The sequence below is a fragment of the Oncorhynchus masou genome, chromosome 11, assembly GCF_036934945.1.
Source record: "Oncorhynchus masou masou isolate Uvic2021 chromosome 11, UVic_Omas_1.1, whole genome shotgun sequence".
NCBI classification, from domain to species: domain Eukaryota; kingdom Metazoa; phylum Chordata; class Actinopteri; order Salmoniformes; family Salmonidae; genus Oncorhynchus; species Oncorhynchus masou.
In genome coordinates, this window is record NC_088222.1 from 13,887,386 (window position 1) to 13,909,773 (window position 22,388).

A 22,388-nucleotide genomic window follows, 5' to 3' on the forward strand; every position below is an offset into this window, starting at 1 on the left:
GAGAGAGAGAGTGGTGGAGGAAGAGAGAGAGAGTGGTGGAGGAAGAGAGAGAGAGTGGTGGTGGAGAGAGAGAGAGTGGTGGAGGAAGAGAGAGAGAGTGGTGGAGGAGAGTGGTGGAGGAGAGAGAGAGAGTGGGGGAGGAAGAGAGAGACAGAGGTGGAGGAAGAGAGAGAGGAGGGAGGGAGGGAGGGAGGGAGGGAGGGAGGGAGGGAGGGAGATTTTTTCTTACCCCTGACTCTGAAGTTGAGCCCCAGGGGAGCGCAGACAGCACCATTAATTATTAAAAGGGAGGGAGGGCAGGAGGTGTATAGGGGGTGTTCATAAATAACCCTGGATAATAAGGGCTGTGCTCACCATAGCTAGGCTGTTTAGGAAACACACACTGATAAATGTGCGCGCACACACACACATACAACACCACGCCACACCACATAATAGGGTTGGGCAGTATCCAGAGTTCTATACCTTCATACTGTGCCATCCCAGGATATACGGTATTACCAGTAGTGCACACAAGAAGCTGTATATATATTTCTATTACTAAAAAATACCCCCAAAAACGCCACTTACCAGAATGCTAACATAATGCTAACAAGTACTAAGGGTTTATCATAGCGGCTCCTAGGTAAATGCTAGCGATCACATGAAAACATGTATTACTAGGACAGACATCCCAGCTCAATAAGATGTGCAAATATCTCAAATCGCAGTTTGTAGCACTCACAAACAAATGTTATCTTAATCCAGGAGGGGATTGTCTCTGATGCAGCTACCAAGACGCTTGATCTTGCAAACTAACGTAAGATATTAAGGTGTAATGTAGTACATATATCACTACATTAGTAGTGAATTTCATACAAGTGTAACTTGATCACCTCACTGAAGTTCGCTGCATAGATGACTCACCTCACGAAGCTCCCATTTTGCTCTTTGTTGCTTCTTTGTAAACAAACACACGTGACTGGCTCAAACCGCTGTTTTGGGAAACTAGCACCTGTTTTATGGGGATGAGGTAGGTAGATTGGGTGGGCTATTTACAGATGGACTATGTACAGCTGCAGCGATCGGTCAGCTGCTCAGATAGCTGATGTTTAAAGTTAGTGAGGGAAATGTAAGTCTCCAGCTTCAGCGATTTTGCAATTCATTCCAGTCACTGGCAGCAGAGAACTGTAAGGAAAGGTGGCCAATGGAGGTGTTGGCTTTGGGGAAGACCAGTGAGATATACCTGCTGGATCGCGTCCTACAGGTGTGTGTTGTTATCTTGAACAGTGAGCTGAGATAAGGCAGAGCTTTACCTAGCATATACTTATAGATGACCTGGAGCCAGTGGGTCTGGCAACGAATATGTAGCGAGGGCCAGCGGACTAGAGCATACAGGTCGCAGTGGTGGGTGGTATAAGGTGCTTTAGTAACAAAACAGATGGCACTGTGATAGACTGCATCCAGTTTGCTGAGTAGAGTATTGGAAGTTATTTTGTAGATGACATCGCCGAAGTCGAAGATCGGTAGGGGAGTCAGTTTTACTAGGGTAAGTTTGGCGGCGTGAGTGAAGGAGGCTTTGTTGCAAAATGGGAAGCCGATTCTAGATTTGATTTTGGATTGGAGATGTTTGATATGAGTCTGGAAGGAGAGTTTACAGTCTAGCCAGACACCTAGGTATTTATAGTTGTCCACTTATTCTAGGTCAGAACTGTCCAGAGTAGTGATGCTAGTCGGGCGGGCTGGTGCAGGCAGCGAACGGTTGAAGAGCATGAATTTAGTTTTACTAAGGTTTAAGAGCAGTTGGAGGCAACGGAAGGAGTGTTGTATGGCTAGTAACCGGAAGGTTGCGAGTTCAAACCCCCGAGCTGACAAGGTACAAATCTGTCGTTCTGCCCCGAACAGGCAGTTAACCCACTGTTTCTAGGCCGTCATTGAAAATGAGAATTTGTTCTTAACTGACTTGCCTGGTTAAATAAAGGTTAAATAAAAATGGCATTGAAGCTTGTTTGGAGGTTCGTTAAAACCTCTTGGAACTCCCCATCCCGGATCCGGGATCGTGACTAAAGCCTCAGGCTCATTAGCATAACGCAACGTTAACGATTTCTGAAAATCGCAAATAAAATGAAAATAATGCGTCTGCTCTCAAGCTTAGCCTTTTCTTAACAACACTGTCATCTCAGATTTTCAAAATATGCTTTTGAACTTTAGAAATTGACTAATTTGTGTAAGAGTATGCAAAGCTAGCATAGCATTTTGAGTAGCATTTAGCACGCAACATTTTCACAAAAACCAGATAACCAAATAAATAAAATCATTTACCTTTGAAGAGCTTCTGATGTTTTCAATGAGGAGACTCTCAGTTACATACCAAATGCGCAGTTTTTCCTGAAAGCGTCTGTGTGTAGGAGAAATCGTTCCGTTTTCTACATTGCATCTGGCTACCGAAACGAACCGAAAATTCAGTCACCTACAACGTCAAACTTTTTCCGAATTAACTACATAATATGAAACATGGCAAACGTTGTTTGGAATCAATCCTCAAGGTGTTTTTTCACATATCTCTTCATTGATATATCGTTCGTGGAAGCTTGCTTTCCTCTCTGAATCCCATGGAAAAATACTGGCAGCTGACTTTTGCGCACCAATTTCGGCGCAGGACACCGGGCGGACACCTGGTAAATGTGGTCTCTTATGGTCAATCTTCCAATGATCTGCCTACAAATACGTCACAATGCTGCAGACACCTTGGGGAAACGACAGAAAGGGTTGACTCACTCCTCTCGCATTCACAGCCATATAAGGAGACAATGGAAAACAGAGCCTCAAAAATCCTGCTCTTTTCCTGGATGCCGTCTCATCTTGGTTTTGCCTGAAGCTCACGTTCTAGGGCACGCGCAGAAAATATCTTGGTAGTTCTGGACACGTCAGAGTGTTTTCTTTCGAAAGCTATCAATTATATGCATAGTCGAGCATCTTTTTGTGACAAAATATCTTGTTTAAAACGGGAACGTTTTTCATCCAAAAATGAAATAGCGCCCCCAGAGCATCAACAGGTTAACACAGTGTCCAAAGAAGGGCCAGATGTATACAGAATGGTGTCGTCTGTGTAGAGGTGGATCAGGGAATCACCCGCAGCAAGAGCGACATCGTTGATATATGCAGAGTAAAGAGTCGGCACGAGAATTGAACCCTGTGGTACCCCCATAGAGACTGCCAGAGGTTCGATTTGACACACTGAATTTTGTCTGCGAAGTAGGTGGTGAACCAGGCGAGGCAGTCGTTTGAGAAACCAAGGCTATTGAGTCTGCCGATAAGAATATGGTGATTGACAGAGTCAAAAGCATTGGCCAGTTCGATGAAGACGGGTGCGGAGTTGTTGGTCGGGGTTGAGGTAGCCTGGAGGAAAGCATGGCCAGCCGTAGAGAAATGCTTATTGAAATTTTCGATTATCATGGATTTATCGGTGGTGACCGTGTTACCTAGCCTCAGTGCAGTGGGCAGCTGAGAGGAGGTGCTCTTGTTCTCTATGGACTTTACAGTGTCTCAGAACTGTTTGTAGTTTGTGCTACAGGATGCAAATTTCTGTTTGAAAAATTTAACCCACTGTTCCCCGGTAGGCAGTCATTGTAAAAAATAATGTGTTCTTAACTGGCTTGCCTAGTTAAAAAAGGTTCAATTTAAGAAAAGCTTCATAATGAAAAAGCTTCAAGTACCAGTAAGCTTCATAGCACCGGTAAGCTTCATAGCACCGGTAAGCTTCATAGCACCGGTAAGCTTCATAGCACCGGTAAGCTTCATAGCACCGGTAAGCTTCATAGTACCGGTAAGCTTCATAGTACCGGTAAGCTTCATAGCACCGGTAAGCTTCATAACAGGCAAATTATATAATAGACAAAATGATGAATGCAATCTGCTTTATCTATTACCTAGTGCACAAGTTGACTGCAGGTATTTATTTTAAAAGTACTAATATTCAAAGCCCAAAACACGTCACTAACCAGAATGCTAACAAAATGCAAATATGTACTAAGGTGTCCTCATAGAGAATGCTAACTAAATGCTAACGACTGCGTTGCGAACATCTTGTACAGTTTCTGACCTAAACTATAAAAGTTACTAAAAAATGATTCTCACATTTTCTGCACAAAACGAATATTAGGCAGCAAGGCTCTTGATCCAGGAAAGGATTCTCTGCTGTTACCAATCAAATGCTTCATTTTGGTAGAAGCTAACCACTTAGCTAGAAACAAACTAGCTACTAAATTAGCAAAACAAATGCACAACTGCAGAGCATTTAGAAGATTTTAGGCAATTTTTTAAAGAAATAGTTTCCACGGTATTGAAAAACCATCCAGTGGCTTTTTCCAAATACCCCGGTATACGGTATATACTGAATACCGCCAAAGCCTACCACAGCATACATACCACAGCACATACCACACCACACACCACAGCACATGACACCACAGCACACCACACTACAGAGCCCTGCTTCCTTATTGTTTTTTTAATTTGATTTTATAATTTGTGGAGACACACACACACACAAACACACAGACACAATCCGTCTGGCATCTATATCTCTATTGACTTCTCAGAGAGAGTGTTGAGACCTTGTTATACTCCTCTGTTCCTCCTCAGCTCTGCTCGGGCCAGGACAGAATGAATATCATTAGTGATCTAGGATTAGGTCCCGCCTGTTATTCATTATGATTTAAAAGATCCACATCGATCCTAGTTTTGTATTGTAGTTCTGGAACATGGAATATTATCCTTAGCTATGCGCTTATCAATGCACGCTGGGTATTGTAGTGTTTATGGTAGAAGTGTGTAAAATGGCAGTTGCTGTCAGGACCTCAAACTGAGCTAGGACTTACTGATGTGTGTGTGTGTGTGTGTGTGTGTGTGTGTGTGTGTGTGTGTGTGTGTACACACAGTATACTGGATCTCTCATTGTCTCTCTCTATACCAGATTTATAGTGGTTGACTGACCCCACTCGCTGAGACTAAGTAATTGGGAAAAGGATCCGGCTTTCTGTGTGTGTGCCTGCCCTGCGCACGTGTGTGTGGTAATTTGAAAGGTTGTTAAAACCACAATAAAACGGGGCCATCTTTTGTGCAGGAGCTATCAAGCGTTGTGCTGATAAATCACAGGCTGAATTTTTTATGCAATCTGCCCTGGGCTGGTCCTATCCCTCTATCCCCCCCTGAAACTGAAAGCGCGAACCACTGCTTTTAATCAGGGCAAGGTGACCGGAAACATGACCGAATACAAACAGTGTAGCTATTCCCTCCGCAAGGCAATCAAACAAGCTAAGCGTCAGTATAGAGACAAAGTAGAATCTCAATTCAACGGCTCAGACACAAGAGGTATGTGGCAGGGTCTACAGTCAATCACGGATTACAAAAAGAAAACCAGCCCCGTCACGGACCAGGATGTCTTGCTCCCAGGCAGACTAAATAACTTTTTGCCCGCTTTGAGGACAATACAGTGCCACTGACACGGCCTGCAACCAAAACATGCGGACTCTCCTTTACGTGTTAACCCTCGCAAGGCTGCAGGCCCAGACGGCATCCCCAGCCGCGCCCTCAGAGCATGCGCAGATCAGCTGGCTGGTGTGTTTACGGACATATTCAATCAATCCCTGTCCCAGTCTACTGTTCCCACATGCTTCAAGAGGGCCACCATTGTTCCTGTTCCCAAGAAAGCTAAGGTAACTGAGCTAAACGACTACCGCCCCGTAGCACTCACTTCCGTCATCATGAAGTGCTTTGAGAGTCTAGTCAAGGATCATATCACCTCCACCCTACCTGACACCCTAGACCCACTCCAATTTGCTTACCACCCAAATAGGTCCACAGACGATGCAATCTCAACCACACTGCACACTGCCCTAACCCATCTGGACAAGAGGAATACCTATGTGAGAATGCTGTTCATCGACTACAGCTCGGCATTTAACACCATAGTACCCTCCAAGCTCGTCATCAAGCTCGAGACCCTGGGTCTCGACCCCGCCCTGTGCAACTGGGTACTGGACTTCCTGACGGGCCGCCACCAGGTGGTGAGGGTAGGCAACAACATCTCCACCCCGCTGATCCTCAACACTGGGGCCCCACAAGGGTGCGTTCTGAGCCCTCTCCTGTACTCCCTGTTCACCCACGACTGCGTGGCCACGCACGCTTCCAACTCAATCATCAAGTTTGCGGACGACACAACAGTGGTAGGCTTGATTACCAACAACGACGAGATGGCCTACAGGGAGGAGGTGAGGGCCCTCGGAGTGTGGTGTCAGGAAAATAACCTCACACTCAACGTCAACAAAACTAATGAGATGATTGTGGACTTCAGGAAACAGCAGAGGGAACACCCCCCCCCCCTATCAACATCGATGGAACAGTAGTGGAGAGGGTAGTAAGTTTTAAGTTCCTCGGCATACACATCACAGACAAACTGAATTGGTCCACCCACACAGACAGCATCGTGAAGAAGGCGCAGCAGCGCCTCTTCAACCTCAGGTGGCTGAAGAAATTCGGCTTTCACCAAAAGCACTCACAAACTTCTACAGATGCACAATCGAGAGCATCCTGGCGGGCTGTATCACCGCCTGGTACGGCAACTGCTCCGCCCACAACCGCAAGGCTCTCCAGAGGGTAGTGAGGTCTGCACAACGCATCACCGGGGGCAAACTACCTGCCCTCCAGGACACCTACACCACCCGATGTTACAGGAAGGCCATAAAGATCATCAAGGACAACAACCACCCGAGCCACTGCCTGCTCTTTCTCTTAGCTAATAATGCGAGAGTACGTTCAGTCTTCGGACTATTGCATATAGAATATCCGAGCCTATTAATGGCACTGATGTTTTATTGACTATTCATTGATGATAGGCCCTGTTTTACAGAAGTTGCGAGGCATTACACGGCAAAAATTGCGAAATAGGTCTGCTTGGTGACCTGCCTTCTACTGTGTCCCTGCCTTCTACTGTGTCCCTGCCTTTTACTGTGTCCCTGCCTTCTACTGTGTCCCTGCCTTTTACTGTGTCCCTGCCTTCTACTGTGTCCCTGCCTTTTACTGTGTCCCTGCCTTTTACTGTGTCCCTGCCTTCTACTGTGTCCCTGCCTTTTACTGTGTCCCTGCCTTTTACTGTGTCCCTGCCTTCTACTGTGTCCCTGCCTTTTACTGTGTCCCTGCCTTTTACTGTGTCCCTGTCTTCTACTGTGTCCCTGCCTTCTACTGTGTCCCTGCCTTCTACTGTCTCACTGCCTTCTACTGTGTCCCTTCCTTCTACTGTGTCCCTTCCTTCTACTGTGTCCCTGCCTTCTACTGTGTCCCTGCCTTCTACTGTGTCCCTGCCTTCTACTGTGTCCCTGCCTTCTACTGTGTCCCTGTCTTTTACTGTCTCCCTTCCTTCTACTGTGTCCCTTCCTTCTCCTGTGTCCCTTCCTTCTACTGTGTCCCTGCCTTCTACTGTCTCCCTGCCTTCTACTGTGTCCCTGCCTTCTACTGTGTCCCTGCCTTCTACTGTGTCCCTGCCTTCTACTGTGTCCCTGCCTTCTACTGTGTCCCTGCCTTCTACTGTCTCACTGCCTTCTCTGTGTCCCTGCCTTCTACTGTGTCCCTTCCTTCTACTGTGTCCCTGCCTTCTACTGTCTAACTGCCTTCTGTGTCCCTGCCTTCTACTGTCTCCCTTCCTTCTACTGTCTCCCTTCCTTCTCTGTGTCCCTTCCTTCTCTGTGTCCCTTCCTTCTACTGTGTCCCTGCCTTCTACTGTCTCCCTTCCTTCTACTGTCTCCCTTCCTTCTACTGTCTCCCTGCCTTCTACTGTGTCCCTGCCTTCTACTGTGTCCCTGCCTTCTACTGTGTCCCTGCCTTATACTGTGTCCCTGCCTTCTACTGTCTCACTGCCTTCTGTGTCCCTGCCTTCTACTGTCTCCCTTCCTTCTACTGTCTCCCTTCCTTCTACTGTCTCCCTTCCTTCTACTGTGTCCCTTCCTTCTACTGTGTCCCTTCCTTCTACTGTATCCCTTCCTTCTACTGTGTCCCTTCCTTCTACTGTGTCCCTTCCTTCTACTGTGTCACTTCCTTCTACTGTGTCCCTTCCTTCTACTGTGTCCCTTCCTTCTACTGTGTCCCTTCCTTCTACTGTGTCCCTTCCTTCTACTGTGTCACTTCCTTCTACTGTGTCCCTTCCTTCTCTGTCCGTCCTTCGCTTGCTCGCTATGAAAGATGCATGTGTTTGCTCTCAGAAGTACTTCAAATAATCGGTCTTCTCCATTCCAAAAATCCTGAATCTTAGGAGTCGATTCCTGGCAGAAGATGTTTTCTTTCTAGTAAACCTCTTGGTAAGTCACGGTATTTAACAAACTTTAAAGTACTTTTTTAGGAGAGAGTGGTCTCTAGATTATTTGATTGACAGTTCTGGTCGCCTGTTGATGGACGTTAGGCCCACTGCAGAAGTGGCATTCCTTTACAGACAAGTAAAATGGCCGTTTAGTTGCGCTTCGAAATGATCTCCAAAGAAGGTTTTGTGTCGGCATTTAAAAGCCGTAGTGTACCCTTCCAGACAGACACACATGCCGTAGCCGTGGTGCTTTCAAGGGTATATGACTGCGGTAGATAGAACTTCATTACCAGGCCCTAGCAGTCATACATACATAATAGGACCATTGTTGTGCATTGACGTGGAATTTTATTATTTTTTTGTTGTTTTAACAGAAGAAAATGGCTGTTTAAACATTAATCAAAATGTTCCATTTGTCACATTCCGAACCGCACACAATCTTTTGACCTTGACACCTGGTCAGCCAGTTTTTGAATAGCGAGGGTGTGTGTCTGTATGTGTGCGGGAACAGGGCTTTGCATGCTACCAGACCTGTAAGTGGTTAGCGTGCTACCAGACCAGTAAGTGGTTAGCGTGCTACCAGACCAGTAAGTGGTTAGCGTGCTACCAGACCAGTAAGTGGTTAGCGTGCTACCAGACCAGTAAGTAGTTAGCGTGCTACCAGACCAGTAAGTGGTTAGCGTGCTACCAGACCAGTAAGTGGTTAGCGTGCTACCAGACCAGTAAGTGGTTAGCGTGCTACCAGACCTGTAAGTGGTTTGCTACCAGACCTGTAAGTGGTTGCTACCAGACCTGTAAGTGGTTAGCGTGCTACCAGACCCTGTAAGTGGTTAGCGTGCTACCAGACCAGTAAGTGGTTAGCGTGCTACCAGACCAGTAAGTGGTTATACCAGACCAGTAAGTGGTTAGCCTACCAGACCACTACCAGACCAGTAAGTGGTTAGCGTGCTACCAGACCAGTAAGTGGTTAGCGTGCTACCAGACCAGTAAGTGGTTAGCGTACCAGACCAGTAAGTGGTTAGCGTGCTACCAGACCACTAAGTGGTTACTACCAGACCACTAAGTGGTTAGCGTGCTACCAGACCACTAAGTGGTTAGCGTGCTACCAGACCACTAAGTGGTTAGCGTGCTACCAGACCACTAAGTGGTTAGCGTGCTACCAGACCTGTAAGTGGTTAGCGTGCTACCAGACCTGTAAGTGGTTAGCGTGCTACCAGACCTGTAAGTGGTTAGCGTGCTACCAGACCAGTAAGTGGTTAGCGTGCTACCAGACCACTAAGTGGTTAGCGTGCTACCAGACCAGTAAGTGGTTAGCGTGCTACCAGACCAGTAAGTGGTTAGCGTGCTACCAGACCTGTAAGTGGTTGGACTGAAGATATTATTATTGGAGGGCAGTGCTGCACATTCACTACACAGCACAGCTCCACATGAATTACACCATCTAATGTGTTTATGTAATGTGGCTGACTGGCTTCAGCCGCAGTGGAGCGGTGAATGTCTTGTGTAATTGGTTTGGTGTAAAAGCAAGCATAGAGCAAAGGTAAATATAACACTCTTGGCAGTTGGAACACATACACACACACACACACACAACAACATACTCGCTTCGCAGAGTCCGCTGTGTAAACACAAAAACACAGTACACACATCCATTTCATTTCATCTCACAATTATTAAATACAGTAGTCAAATAAATGTTAGTAATTACAGGTACACCGTACCACACTGTGTATGTAGCCTCTTGATTTTTACCTTGTCAGCTCAGGGATTCAAACTTGCAACCTTACGGTTAACTAGTCCAACGCTCTAACCACCTGCCTTACGAGGAGCCCGCCTGTTACGCAAATGCAGTAAGAAGCCAAGGTAAGTTGCTAGCCTGGCATTAAACTTAATCAATCATAATCACTAGTTATAACTACACATGGTTGATGATATTACTAGTTTATCTAGCGTGTCCTGCATTGCATATAATCGATGCAGTGCGCATTCGCGAAAAAGGACTGTCGTTGCTCCAACGTGTACCTAACCATAAACACCAATGCCTTTCTTAAAATCAATATACAGAAGTATATATTTTTAAACCTGCATATTTAGCTAAAAGAAATCCAGGTTAGCAGGCAATATTAATCAGGTGAATATGCAACAGTTTGGGCCGCCTGGCTCATTGCAAACTAATTTGCCAGAATTTTACGTAATTATGACATAACATTGAAGGTTGTGCAATGTAACAGGAATACTTAGACTGATGGATGCCACCCGTTAGATAAAATACGGAACGGTTCCGTATTTCACTGAAAGAATAAACGTCTTGTTTTCGAGATGATCGTTTCCGGATTCGACCATATTAATGACCGAAGGCTCGTATTTCTGTGTGTTGTGTTATAATTAAGTTTATGATTTGATAGAGCATTCTGACTGAGCGATGGTAGGCACCAGCAGGCTCATAAGCATTCATTCAAACAGCACTTTCGTGCATTTTGCCAGCAGCTCTGCTGTTTGACTTCAAACCTATCAACCCCTGAAATTAGGCTGGTGTAACGATGTGATGTGAAATGGTTAGCGGGGTGCGCGCTAATAGCGTTTCAAACGTCACTCGCTCTGAGACTTGGAGTAGTTGTTCCCCTTGCTCTGCATGGGTAACACTGCTTTGAGGGTGGCTGTTGTCGTTGAGTTCCTGGTTCGAGCCCAGGGAGGAGCGAGGAGAGGGACGGAAGCTATACTGTTACACTGGCAATACTAAAGGTATATGAAATACAAATGGTATAGAGAGAAATAGTCCTATAATCCCTATAATAACTACAACCTAAAACTTCTTACCTGGGAATACTGAAGACTCATGTTAAAAGGAGCCACCAGCTTTTATATGTTCTCATGTTCTGAGCAAGGAACTGAAACGTTAGCTTTCTTACATAGCACATATTGCACTTTTACTTTCTTCTCCAACACTTTGTTTTTGTATTATTTAAACCAAATTGAACATGTTTCATTATTTATTTGAGGCTAAATTGATTTTATTGATGTATTATATTAAATGAAAATAAGTGTTCATTCAGTATTGTTGTAATTGTCATTATTACAAATAAATTGTAAAAATCGGAATCGGCCTTTTTTTGTCCACCAATAATCGGTATCGCCGTTGAAAAATCATAATCGGTCGACCTCTAGTTTTGACAGTCCCCTCCTGACACACACACACACACACACACACTTATTATAATTTATAAGGTCGAGCCTTTGGGTTCGTGGAGTGGCTGGCAAGTGGCAGGGTGTGGTGGTGTGAACTACTGTGTGCGTCTTGCTACAACGGAGGAGAGATCAGCTCTCAGACTCTCAAGGAAAAGGTTGTTTCCCTCATCCGTGAGATGCACGCCATCCCTGTGGGGGGGAGATTGTGATTGACATTGTGTGTATGGGAGAATGTGCCTTGGACTTTTATTGTGTTATTTTTGTGTGTGAGTTCATTGTGTTCTTTACTCTCCCCCTCCCCCACAGAGGTCCTTCCGTTCGTTCGGTAATGATGACCGTCACGTCATGGCCAAGCACTCCTCCGTCTACCCATCATCGTCTGAGCTGGAGGCGGTCCAGGCCCTGGTGTCCACCGTGGAGGGTGCCCTCAAACACGTCTCTGATTGGATAGACCAGAGCAGCGTTCAATCAGTGCAGAGCAACAGCCAGACAGACGCAGCAGTCGGCCAGACAGACGGTCAGTCCGACGCAGCAGCCGGCCAGCCCAACCCCACAGACAGCCCGGTGCCAAAGGATGGTAGCTGTGACCATGACGATGACCTTAACCCTAACGACGACCCCAGTCTTAGTCCCAGAGCCAGCCCAGATGACTCCACAGACGGCGGTAGCAGGTGGGCTCTGGTTCTAACCGATGCATGCTGGGATATAGGGGGCTGTCTGGTGACTGCTGGTTAGACTGACATTTTTGTTCTTCAGGTCCTGACATATTTTTATGATCTTGTTGATTTTATGAGGTTTTTGGGATGACCTGGGTTTAAATAATTGCGAACCCCAAATTTGACCTAGGTCTGATAGGTGGTTTAAATGTTTTGAGTGTAACCCGGCTATCTGTCGGTTATCCTCAGTGAGCCCAGTGGAGGTGTTCTGTGTGGCGTGATGAGGATCGGCCTGGTGGCTAAAGGTCTGCTCATCAAACAGGACATGGACCTGGAGCTGGTGCTGATGTGTAGAGAGAAACCAACAGAGACACTGCTGTGTGCTGTCTGTGATAACCTGCCGCTGCAGATACAGGTAAGAGACACACACACTGTGGCATATTCGGCTCATGTATTCTCCTTCTGTTGGTAATAAACACACAGGATGGACTTTTGTAATGTAGTAAATACTGGCCCAACATCCTGCAAGAAGTACTCCTTACCCCAGCATCATCCATCCTGTAAGAAGTCATTCAGTCCTCCTTACCCCAGCATCATCCATCCTGTAAAAGTGTGTGCTCTGTAAAGTCACAATGGGCATGGCAGAATCAGAAAGTAGCCTAGGGGCAGAATCAGAGAGTAGCCTAGGGGCAGAATCAGAGAGTAGCCTAGGGGCAGAATCAGAGAGTAGCCGAGGGGCAGAATCAGAAAGTAGCCTAGGGGCAGAATCAGAGAGTAGCCTAGGGGCAGAATCAGAGAGTAGCCTAGGGGCAGAATCAGAGAGTAGCCTAGGGGCAGAATCAGAGAGTAGCCTAGGGGCAGAATCAGAAAGTAGCCTAGGGGCAGAATCAGAGAGTAGCCTAGGGGCAGAATCAGAGAGTAGCCTAGGGGCAGAATCAGAGAGTAGCCGAGGGGCAGAATCAGAGAGTAGGCTAGGGGCAGAATCAGAGAGTAGGCTAGGGGCAGAATCAGAGTAGGTAGGAATCAGAGAGTAGCCTAGGGGCAGAATCAGAGAGTAGCCGAGGGGCAGAATCAGAGAGTAGCCGAGGGGCAGAATCAGAGAGTAGCCTAGGGGCAGAATCAGAGAGTAGGCTAGGGGCAGAATCAGAGAGTAGGCTAGGGGCAGAATCAGAGAGTAGGCTAGGGGCAGAATCAGAGAGTAGGCTAGGGGCAGAATCAGAGAGTAGCCGAGGGGCAGAATAGCCGAGGGGCAGAATCAGAGAGTAGTAGGGGCAGAATCGAGGGGCAGAATCAGAGAGTAGAATCAGAGAGTAGAGGGGCAGAATCAGAGAGTAGCCGAGGGGCAGAATCAGAGAGTAGCCGAGGGGCAGAATCAGAGAGTAGCCTAGGGGCAGAATCAGAGAGTAGCCGAGGGGCAGAATCAGAGAGTAGCCGAGGGGCAGAATCAGAGAGTAGCCGAGGGGCAGAATCAGAGAGTAGCCGAGGGGCAGAATCAGAGAGTAGGCGAGGGGCAGAATCAGAGAGTAGCCGAGGGGCAGAATCAGAGAGTAGCCGAGGGCAGAATCAGAGAGTAGGCGAGGGGCAGAATCAGAGAGTAGGCGGGGGCAGAATCAGAGAGTAGTAGGGGCAGCAGAGAGTAGGCTAGGGGCAGAATCAGAGAGTAGGCGAGGGCAGAATCAGAGAGTAGCCGAGGGGCAGAATCAGAGAGAGAGGCAGAATAGCCGAGGGCAGAATCAGAGAGTAGCCGAGGGGCAGAATCGAGGGGGCAGAATCGGAGAGTAGCCGAGGGGCAGAATCAGAGAGTAGCCGAGGGGCAGAATCAGAGAGTAGCCGAGGGGCAGAATCAGAGGGGCAGAATCGGAGAGTAGCCGAGGGGCAGAGTAGCCGAGGGGCAGAATCAGAGAGTAGCCGAGGGGCAGAATCAGAGCAGAATAGCCGAGGGGCAGAATCGGAGAGTAGCCGAGGGGCAGAATCGGAGAGTAGCCGAGGGGCAGAATCGGAGAGTAGCCGAGGGGCAGAATCGGAGAGTAGCCGAGGGGCAGAATCGGAGAGTAGCCGAGGGGCAGAATCGGAGAGTAGCCGAGGGGCAGAATCGGAGAGTAGGCGAGGGGCAGAATAGCCGCAGCCGAGGGGCAGAATCAGAGAGTAGCCGAGGGCAGAATCAGAGAGTAGCCGAGGGGCAGAATCAGAGAGTAGCCGAGGGGCAGAATCAGAGAGTAGCCGAGGGGCAGAATCGGAGAGTAGCCGAGGGGCAGAATCGGAGAGTAGCCGAGGGGCAGAATCGGAGAGTAGCCGAGGCAGAATCTGAGAATAGGGGCAGAAGAGAGTAGCCGAGGGGCAGAATCAGAGAGTAGGGGCAGAATCAGAGAGTAGGCTAGGGGCAGAATCTGAGAGTGGCCTAGGGGCAGAATCTGAGAGTGGCCTAGGGGCAGAATCAGAGAGTAGGCGAGGGGCAGAATCAGAGAGTAGGCTAGGGGCAGAATCAGAGAGTAGGCTAGGGGCAGAATCAGAGAGTAGGCTAGGGGCAGAATCAGAGAGTAGTCTAGGGGCAGACCCTGTCAGAGGAGAGGGGCAGAATCAGAGAAGAATCAGAGAGCCTAGGGGCAGAGAAGATACGACCCTGTCTTATAGGGCTGTTGTATTAGACCCTGTCTTATAGGACAGCTGCTAGCATGTGTAATTATTATAGAAGTGTCAGCCAGGAGGTTTACTAATTAGTAAAACACATGCACGGCAGGAACAGAAAACACACACGCTTGCATACATGCACATATGTAGTTAAGGTTATACTTACTTAGCTACATAGACAGGTATACCTGTCTTATGGGAACTGTCTTATAAGCCTTGTTTTATACGACCCTGTCTTATAGGAGCTGTCTTATAGGAGCTGTCTTATAGGAGCTGTCTTATAGGAGCTGTCTGTGGCGCACTGCACTACCTTTGAATAGTCCCCGCGATATGCCACTTTTTAGGGAAGTCAGGAACCAATATACTCAGTCAGTTAGGGAAGCTAAGGCTAGCTTTTTCAAACAGAAATTTGCACCCTGCATCACTAATTCCAAAAAGTTTTGGGACACTGTAATGTCCATGGAGAATAAGAGCACCTCCTCTCAGCTGCCCACCGCACTGAGGCTAGGAAATACTGTCACCACAGACAAATCTACGATAATCGAGAATTTCAATAAGCATTTCTCTATGGCTGGCCACGCTTTCCACCTGGCTACCCCAACCCCGGCCAACAGCTCTGCACCCCCCGCAGCAACTGGCCCAAGCCTCCCCAGCTTCTCCTTCACCCAAATCCAGATAGCAGATGTTCTGAAAGAGCTGCAAAACCTGGACCCATACAAATCAGCTGGGCTAGACAATCCCTGGGCCCGTACAAATCAGCTGGGCTAGACAATCCCTGGGCCCGTACAAATTAGCTGGGCTAGACAATCCGGACCCTCTTCCTAAAATTATCCACCGCCATTGTCGCAACCCCTATTACCAGTCTGTTCAACTTCTCTTTTGTATCGTCTGAGATACCTAAAGATGGGAAAGCGGCCACGGTCATCCCCCTCTTCAAAGGGGGAGACACTCTAGACCCAAACTGTTACAGACCTATATCCATCCTGCCCTGCCTTTCCAAAGTCTTCAAAAGCCAAGTTAATAAACAGATCACTGATCATCTCGAATCCCACCGTACCTTCTCAGCTATGCAATCCGGTTTCCGAGCTGATCACGGGTGTACCTCTGCCACGCTCAAGGTCCTAAACGATATCATAACCACCATCGATTAAAAACAGTGCTGTGCAGCCGTCTTCATCGACCTGGCCATCGACTCGGTCAATCACCACATTCTTATCGTCAGACTCGGCAGCCATGGTTTCTCTAATGACTGCCTCGCCTGGTTGACAAACTACTTCTCAGACAGAGTTCAGTGTGTCAAATCGGAGGGCCTGTTGTCCGGACCTCTAGCAGTCTCTATGGGGGTGCCACAGGGTTCAATTCTTGGGCCGACTCTTTTCTGTGTATATATCAATGATATCGCTTTTGCTGCGGGTGATTCCATGCTCCATCTCTACGCAGACGACACCATTCTGTATACATCTGGCCCTTCTTTGGACACGGTCTTAACAAACCCCCAAACGAGCTTCAATGCCATACAACACTCCTTCCGTGACCTCCAACTCTTCTTAAACGCTAGTAAACTAAATGCATGCTCTTAAACCGATCGCTGCCCGCACCCGCCCGCCTGCCTAGCATCACTACCCTGGACAGTTCTGACTTAGAATATGTGGACAACTATAAATACCTAGGTGTCTGGCAAGACTGTAAACTCTCCTTCCAGACTCATATTAAACATCTCCAATCCAAAATGAAATCTAGAATCGGCTTCCTATTTCGCAACAAAGCCTCCTTCACTCATGCTGCAAAACATACCCTTGTAAAACTGACTATCCTGCCGATCCTTGACTTCGGCGATGTCATTTACAAAATAGACTCCAACACTCTACTCAGCAAGTTGGATGCAGTCTATCACAGTGCCATCAGTTTTGTGACCAAAGCCCCATATACTACTCACCATTGCGACCTGTATGCCAAGTCAGCTGGCCCTCGCTTCATATTCGCCGCCAAACCCACTGGCTCCAGCCAAAAGAGAAAGACTGAATACACTAGGATATAGCCTAGAGGGAGACTGAATACACTAGGATACAGCCTAGAGAGAGACTGAATACTCTAGGATACAGCATAAAGAGAGAGACTGAATACACTGGAATACAGCCTAGAGAGTGACTGAATACTCTAGGATACAGCCTAGAGGGGGACTGAATACACTAGGATACAGCATTGGGAGAGACTGAATACACTAGGATACAGCCTAGAGAGAGAGACTGAATACACTAGGATACAGCATAAATAGAGATTGAATACACTCGGATACAGCATAAAGAGAGAGACTGAATACACTCGGATACAGCCTAGAGAGATGCTGAATACACTCGGATACAGCCTAGAGAGAGACTGAATACACTAGGATACAGCCTAGAGAGACTGAATACACTAGGATACAGCCTAGAGAGAGAATGAATACTCTAGGATACAGCATAAAGAGAGAGACTGAATACACTGGAATACAGCCTAGAGAGTGACTGAATACTCTAGGATACAGCCTAGAGGGGGACTGAATACACTAGGATACAGCATTGGGAGAGACTGAATACACTAGGATACAGCATAAAGAGAGAGACTGAATATACTAGGATACAGCCTAGGGAGAGACTGAATACACTAGGATACAGCCTAGAGAGAGACTGAATACACTAGGATACAGCCTAGAGAGAGAGACTGAATACACTAGGATACAGCCTAGAGAGAGAGACTGAATACACTAGGATACAGCCTAGAGAGAGAGACTGAATACACTAGGATACAGCATAAATAGAGATTGAATACACTCGGATACAGCATAAAGAGAGAGACTGAATACACTCGGATACAGCATAAAGAGAGAGACTGAATACACTCGGATACAGCATAAAGAGAGAGACTGAATACACTAGGATACAGCCTAGAGAGATACTGAATACACTAGGATACAGCCTAGAGAGAGACTGAATACACTAGGATACAGCCTAGAGAGAGACTGAATACACTAGGATACAGCCTAGAGAGAGACTGAATACACTAGGATACAGCCTAGAGAGAGACTGAATACACTAGGATACAGCCTAGAGAGAGACTGAATACACTAGGATACAGCATAAATAGAGATTGAATACACTAGGATACAGCATAAATAGAGATTGAATACACTCGGATACAGCACAAAGACAGAGACTGAATACACTCGGATACAGCCTAGAGAGAGACTGAATACACTAGGATACAGCCTAGAGAGAGAGACTGAATACACTAGGATACAGCATAAAGAGAGAAAGACTGGCTTTGTATCCTTGTATGTGTCTGTTTTTATGTATTGTTGGTAGTGTGTGCGTGTGTTTAAGTCAGTGCACTCGTGTGTGTGTGTGTGTGTGTGTGTGTGTGTGTGTGTGTGTGTGTGTGTGTGTGTGTGTGTGTGTGTGTGTGTGTGTGTGTGTGTGTGTGTGTATGCGCGTGTGTGCGTGTGTGTGTCTGTCTGAGTGCTGCTGACACTCTAATATTCATAATCTGATCTTAAGCCGGATCACTGGTGCCAGGGGTAATTTATTTCCCTTATATGAGGAGAGACTTAATATAAAGGACTGGCACACACATCTTAACTGTGTGTGTATTAGGGAAGATGCATAAGAAGGAGACACACATCGTAACTGTGCGTGTGGAATTAATAGCGACAGAACTAGCTTTGAGCCTCCACACCAGAACTAGCTTTCAGCCTCCACACCAGAACTAGCTTTCAGCATCCACACCAGAACTAGCTTTCAGTCTCCACACCAGAACTAGCTTTCAGCCTCCACACCAGAACTAGCTTTCAGCCTCCACGTCAGAACTAGCTTTCAGTCTCCATGTCAGAACTAGCTTTCAGCCTCCACACCAGAACTAGCTTTCAGCCTCCACACCAGAACTAGCTTTCATTCTCCACACCAGAACTAGCTTTCAGCCTCCACACCAGAACTAGCTTTCATTCTCCACACCAGAACTAGCTTTCAGCCTCCACACCAGAACTAGCTTTCAGTCTCCATGTCAGAACTAGCTTTCAGTCTCCATGTCAGAACTAGCTTTCAGCCTCCATGTCAGAACTAGCTTTCAGCCTCCACACCAGAACTAGCTTTCAGCCTCCACACCAGAACTAGCTTTCAGCCTCCACACCAGAACTAGCTTTCAGTCTCCATGTCAGAACTAGCTTTCAGCCTCCACACCAGAACTAGCTTTCAGCCTCCACACCAGAACTAGCTTTCAGCCTCCACACCAGAACTAGCTTTCAGCCTCCACACCAGAACTAGCTTTCAGCCTCCACACCAGAACTAGCTTTCAGCCTCCACGTCAGAACTAGCTTTCAGCCTCCACACCAGAACTAGCTTTCAGCCTCCACACCAGAACTATCTTTCAGCCTCCACACCAGAACTAGCTTTCAGTCTCCACGTCAGAACTAGCTTTCAGTCTCCATGTCAGAACTAGCTTTCAGCCTCCACGTCAGAACTAGCTTTCAGCCTCCACGTCAGAACTAGCTTTCAGTCTCCACACCAGAACTAGCTTTCAGCCTCAGTCAGAACTAGCTTTCACACCAGAACTAGCTTTCAGTCTCCACGTCAGAACTAGCTTTCAGCCTCCACACCAGAACTAGCTTTCAGTCTCCACACCAGAACTAGCTTTCAGCCTCCACACCAGAACTAGCTTTCAGCCTCCACACCAGAACTAGCTTTCAGCCTCCACGTCAGAACTAGCTTTCAGCCTCCACACCAGAACTAGCTTTCAGCCTCAGAACAGCTTTCAGTCTCCACACCAGAACTAGCTTTCAGCCTCCACACCAGAACTAGCTTTCAGCCTCCACACCAGAACTAGCTTTCAGCCTCCACACCAGAACTATCTTTCAGACTCTACATCAATCACGTTTTTTTTCTTTCTCTTTTGTTCTCCCCCTCTCTCTTCTTATAATCTGTTTTGTAAATGCATTGTCTGTGAGTGGGTGTGTGTGTGTGCCCGTAAGTGTCTGCACGTAGTATGTAAGTGCACGCACAAGTGTTTGTGTAGTGTTGGTGAATGGGTTTGCTCTTAACGGCTTTCACATCCTGGACTGAGACCAGCTGAGATCATAATGACCCAGTCAACGTTCAAGTACAGTTTATTCTGGCTATGACCTTTAACCCTTCACCTCTGTGATTGAACTCTGACCCCTAATAGAAGCTAACAGAGGAGAAGTACGAGGTGCACCGATGCGTGCCAGAGGCGGCCATCTTAGTGTGTTGCACGACAGAGCCCAAACTCACCCTGAAGGTCACCCTCAGCTCTCCACAGATGAGAGAAGACAGCGACACAGATGAACAAGGTACCACGGATGAACAAGGTACCACACACACGTCTTTGTAAAGCCAAGCTGCTGTTTTCCTGTTTATGTTTGTCTGTTGTCTCTTCCCCCTCCAACTGAGGTAGTGAAATGGGGGTAGGGTGAAGAGGAATACAAAGGGGGGGGGGGCGTGTCGAGCAGCAGCAGTGTTGTTGGCAGCGCTCCTCTGGGACACAGGAAGCTTGATCAGTGAATATATCCATGTTCCCTGCTCCTCCCTGAGCCTGTATTTCTCCACCTTGGGGAGACAATACATGCATAAGACACTAGTTCTTGTTCAAACCAAATAGACAGGTGCACCCACACAGTCTGGGCCATATAAGGCTCAGGGCTCATGTAGTCTCAAATCGGTATTGACATGTCTTCCTGCAAGCCAAAAGAAAAGTGGTAGATGTTTAGTGGCGGCCATAGTCATTCTTCACCCTACTATGCTGCCCTGTAGCATGTCATGTTGTCAACAGCTTGGCTACATTGGCCTGTAAAGCATCCTTGGGCCTCTTTGTCAGGGCTAACTAAACACAGCTACAGGGCTAACTAAACAGCTACAGGGCTAACTAAACAGCTACAGGGCTAACTAAACGCAGCTACAGGGCTAACTAAACGCAGCTACAGGGCTAACTAAACGCAGCTACAGGGCTAACTAAACGCAGCTACAGGGCTAACGAAACACAGCTACAGGGCTAACTAAACAGCTACAGGGCTAACTAAACGCAGCTACAGGGCTAACTAAAACAGCTACAGCTAACTAAACACAGGGCTAACTAAACACAGCTACAGGGCTAACGAAAAACAGCTGAAACACAGGGCTAACTAAACGCAGCTACAGGGCTAACTAAACGCAGCTACAGGGCTAACTAAACACAGCTACGGAGCTAACTAAACACAGCTGCGGGGCTAACTAAACACAGCTGCGGGGCTAACTAAACACAGCTGCGGGGCTAACTAAACACAGCTGCGGGGCTAACTAAACACAGCTACGGAGCTAACTAAACACAGCTGCGGGGCTAACTAAACACAGCTGCGGGGCTAACTAAACACAGCTGCGGGGCTAACTAAACACAGCTGTGGGGCTAACTAAACACAGCTGCGGGGCTAACTAAACAGCTACAGAGCTAACTAAACCAAGCTGCAGGGCTAACTAAACACGGCTGCGGGGCTAACTAAACACAGCTGCGGGGCTAACTAAACACAGCTGCGGGGCTAACTAAACACAGCTGCGGGGCTAACGAAATCCATCGTGTTCCATCCTGCTCGACAGTAAGGTCTAAATAAGAGTTGATACGGGTACGGCTGTAGATCACAGTGAACGACAAGCCCCTCTCGTACCCAACGTATTTCTAGCGAGAGACAGACAGGTCAAGGACCCTGTCCCAGTGAGGAACGGCTCAATGTTACACAGCAACTCATTGGCAACAGGAACTCATCACAGCAATTGATATGAACCCAGGCTGCTGTCTGTACACAGTGTGTTTTCAGTGTACACAGCCTGTACATAGCTGAAAGAACACAGACATTTCCAGGGTCGAATACCGTTGCATTGATTAGAAAGTGAGGCACGATTGATATGAAGATGGAAACAATGTGATTGGTTTGGCCTTGCCACTTTGGATGGTAATGTCTATGAACCGACCATCAGTCCTAGTTCTGTCAGTACTCAGCTGGAAGACCATGACCATTTCCAGGGTTTAATGTTGCCCACTCTGGATGACACGCTGCATAGAGAGCCACTCCATTTACAGCAGAATATGGCACCAGATCACTAGCGAGCACTTGGTGCGGCTGGCTGGTGAGGGAAGGGAGTGGGAGGGGCTTCTTCTGAGACAGACTGTTACTCAACAAGGCCATTTAAATAGAATGATAGATATGAATGCACTTCTGCTTTAAATTCTATAAAGATAGATAGGCAACATGTATTCATGGTATTGCCCCTTTGTAGCTTGTTTCTGGTCACAGGTTCAGGAATTCACTTAAAATAAAAGTCATAGTCAGTCAATAAATAATATAACACTAGTTATATTGACTCACAATCTGTGGATAAAAAAATAAAAGATACAGTTGAAGTCAGAAGTTTACAAAAATCCACAAATTTCTTGTTAACAAACAATAGTTTTGGCAAGTCGGTTAGGACATCTACTTGTGCGTAACACAAGTAATTTTTCCAGCAATTGATTACAGACAAATTATTGCACTTATAATTCACTGTATCACAATTCCAGTGGGTCAGAAGTTCACA

At 47.1% G+C, this 22,388-nt stretch overlaps 1 protein-coding gene across 11 annotated transcripts in view; it reads left to right on the forward strand.

Moving 5' to 3' along the window:
* LOC135548142 (spermatid perinuclear RNA-binding protein-like) overlaps nucleotides 1-22,388 on the forward strand; it is a 183,398-nt gene that overhangs the window by 116,883 nt on the left and 44,127 nt on the right. For 8 of the 11 annotated variants that reach the window (XM_064977436.1, XM_064977439.1, XM_064977437.1 and 5 more), the window contains 3 exons: nucleotides 11,822-12,186; nucleotides 12,421-12,586; nucleotides 19,993-20,155. In XM_064977436.1, coding sequence (XP_064833508.1) covers nucleotides 11,822-12,186; nucleotides 12,421-12,586; nucleotides 19,993-20,155 — 694 coding nt within the window. The remainder of the gene's footprint in view (nucleotides 1-11,821; nucleotides 12,187-12,420; nucleotides 12,587-19,992; nucleotides 20,156-22,388) is intronic. The other 3 variants (XM_064977442.1, XM_064977444.1, XM_064977445.1) reach the window with 1 other exon arrangement.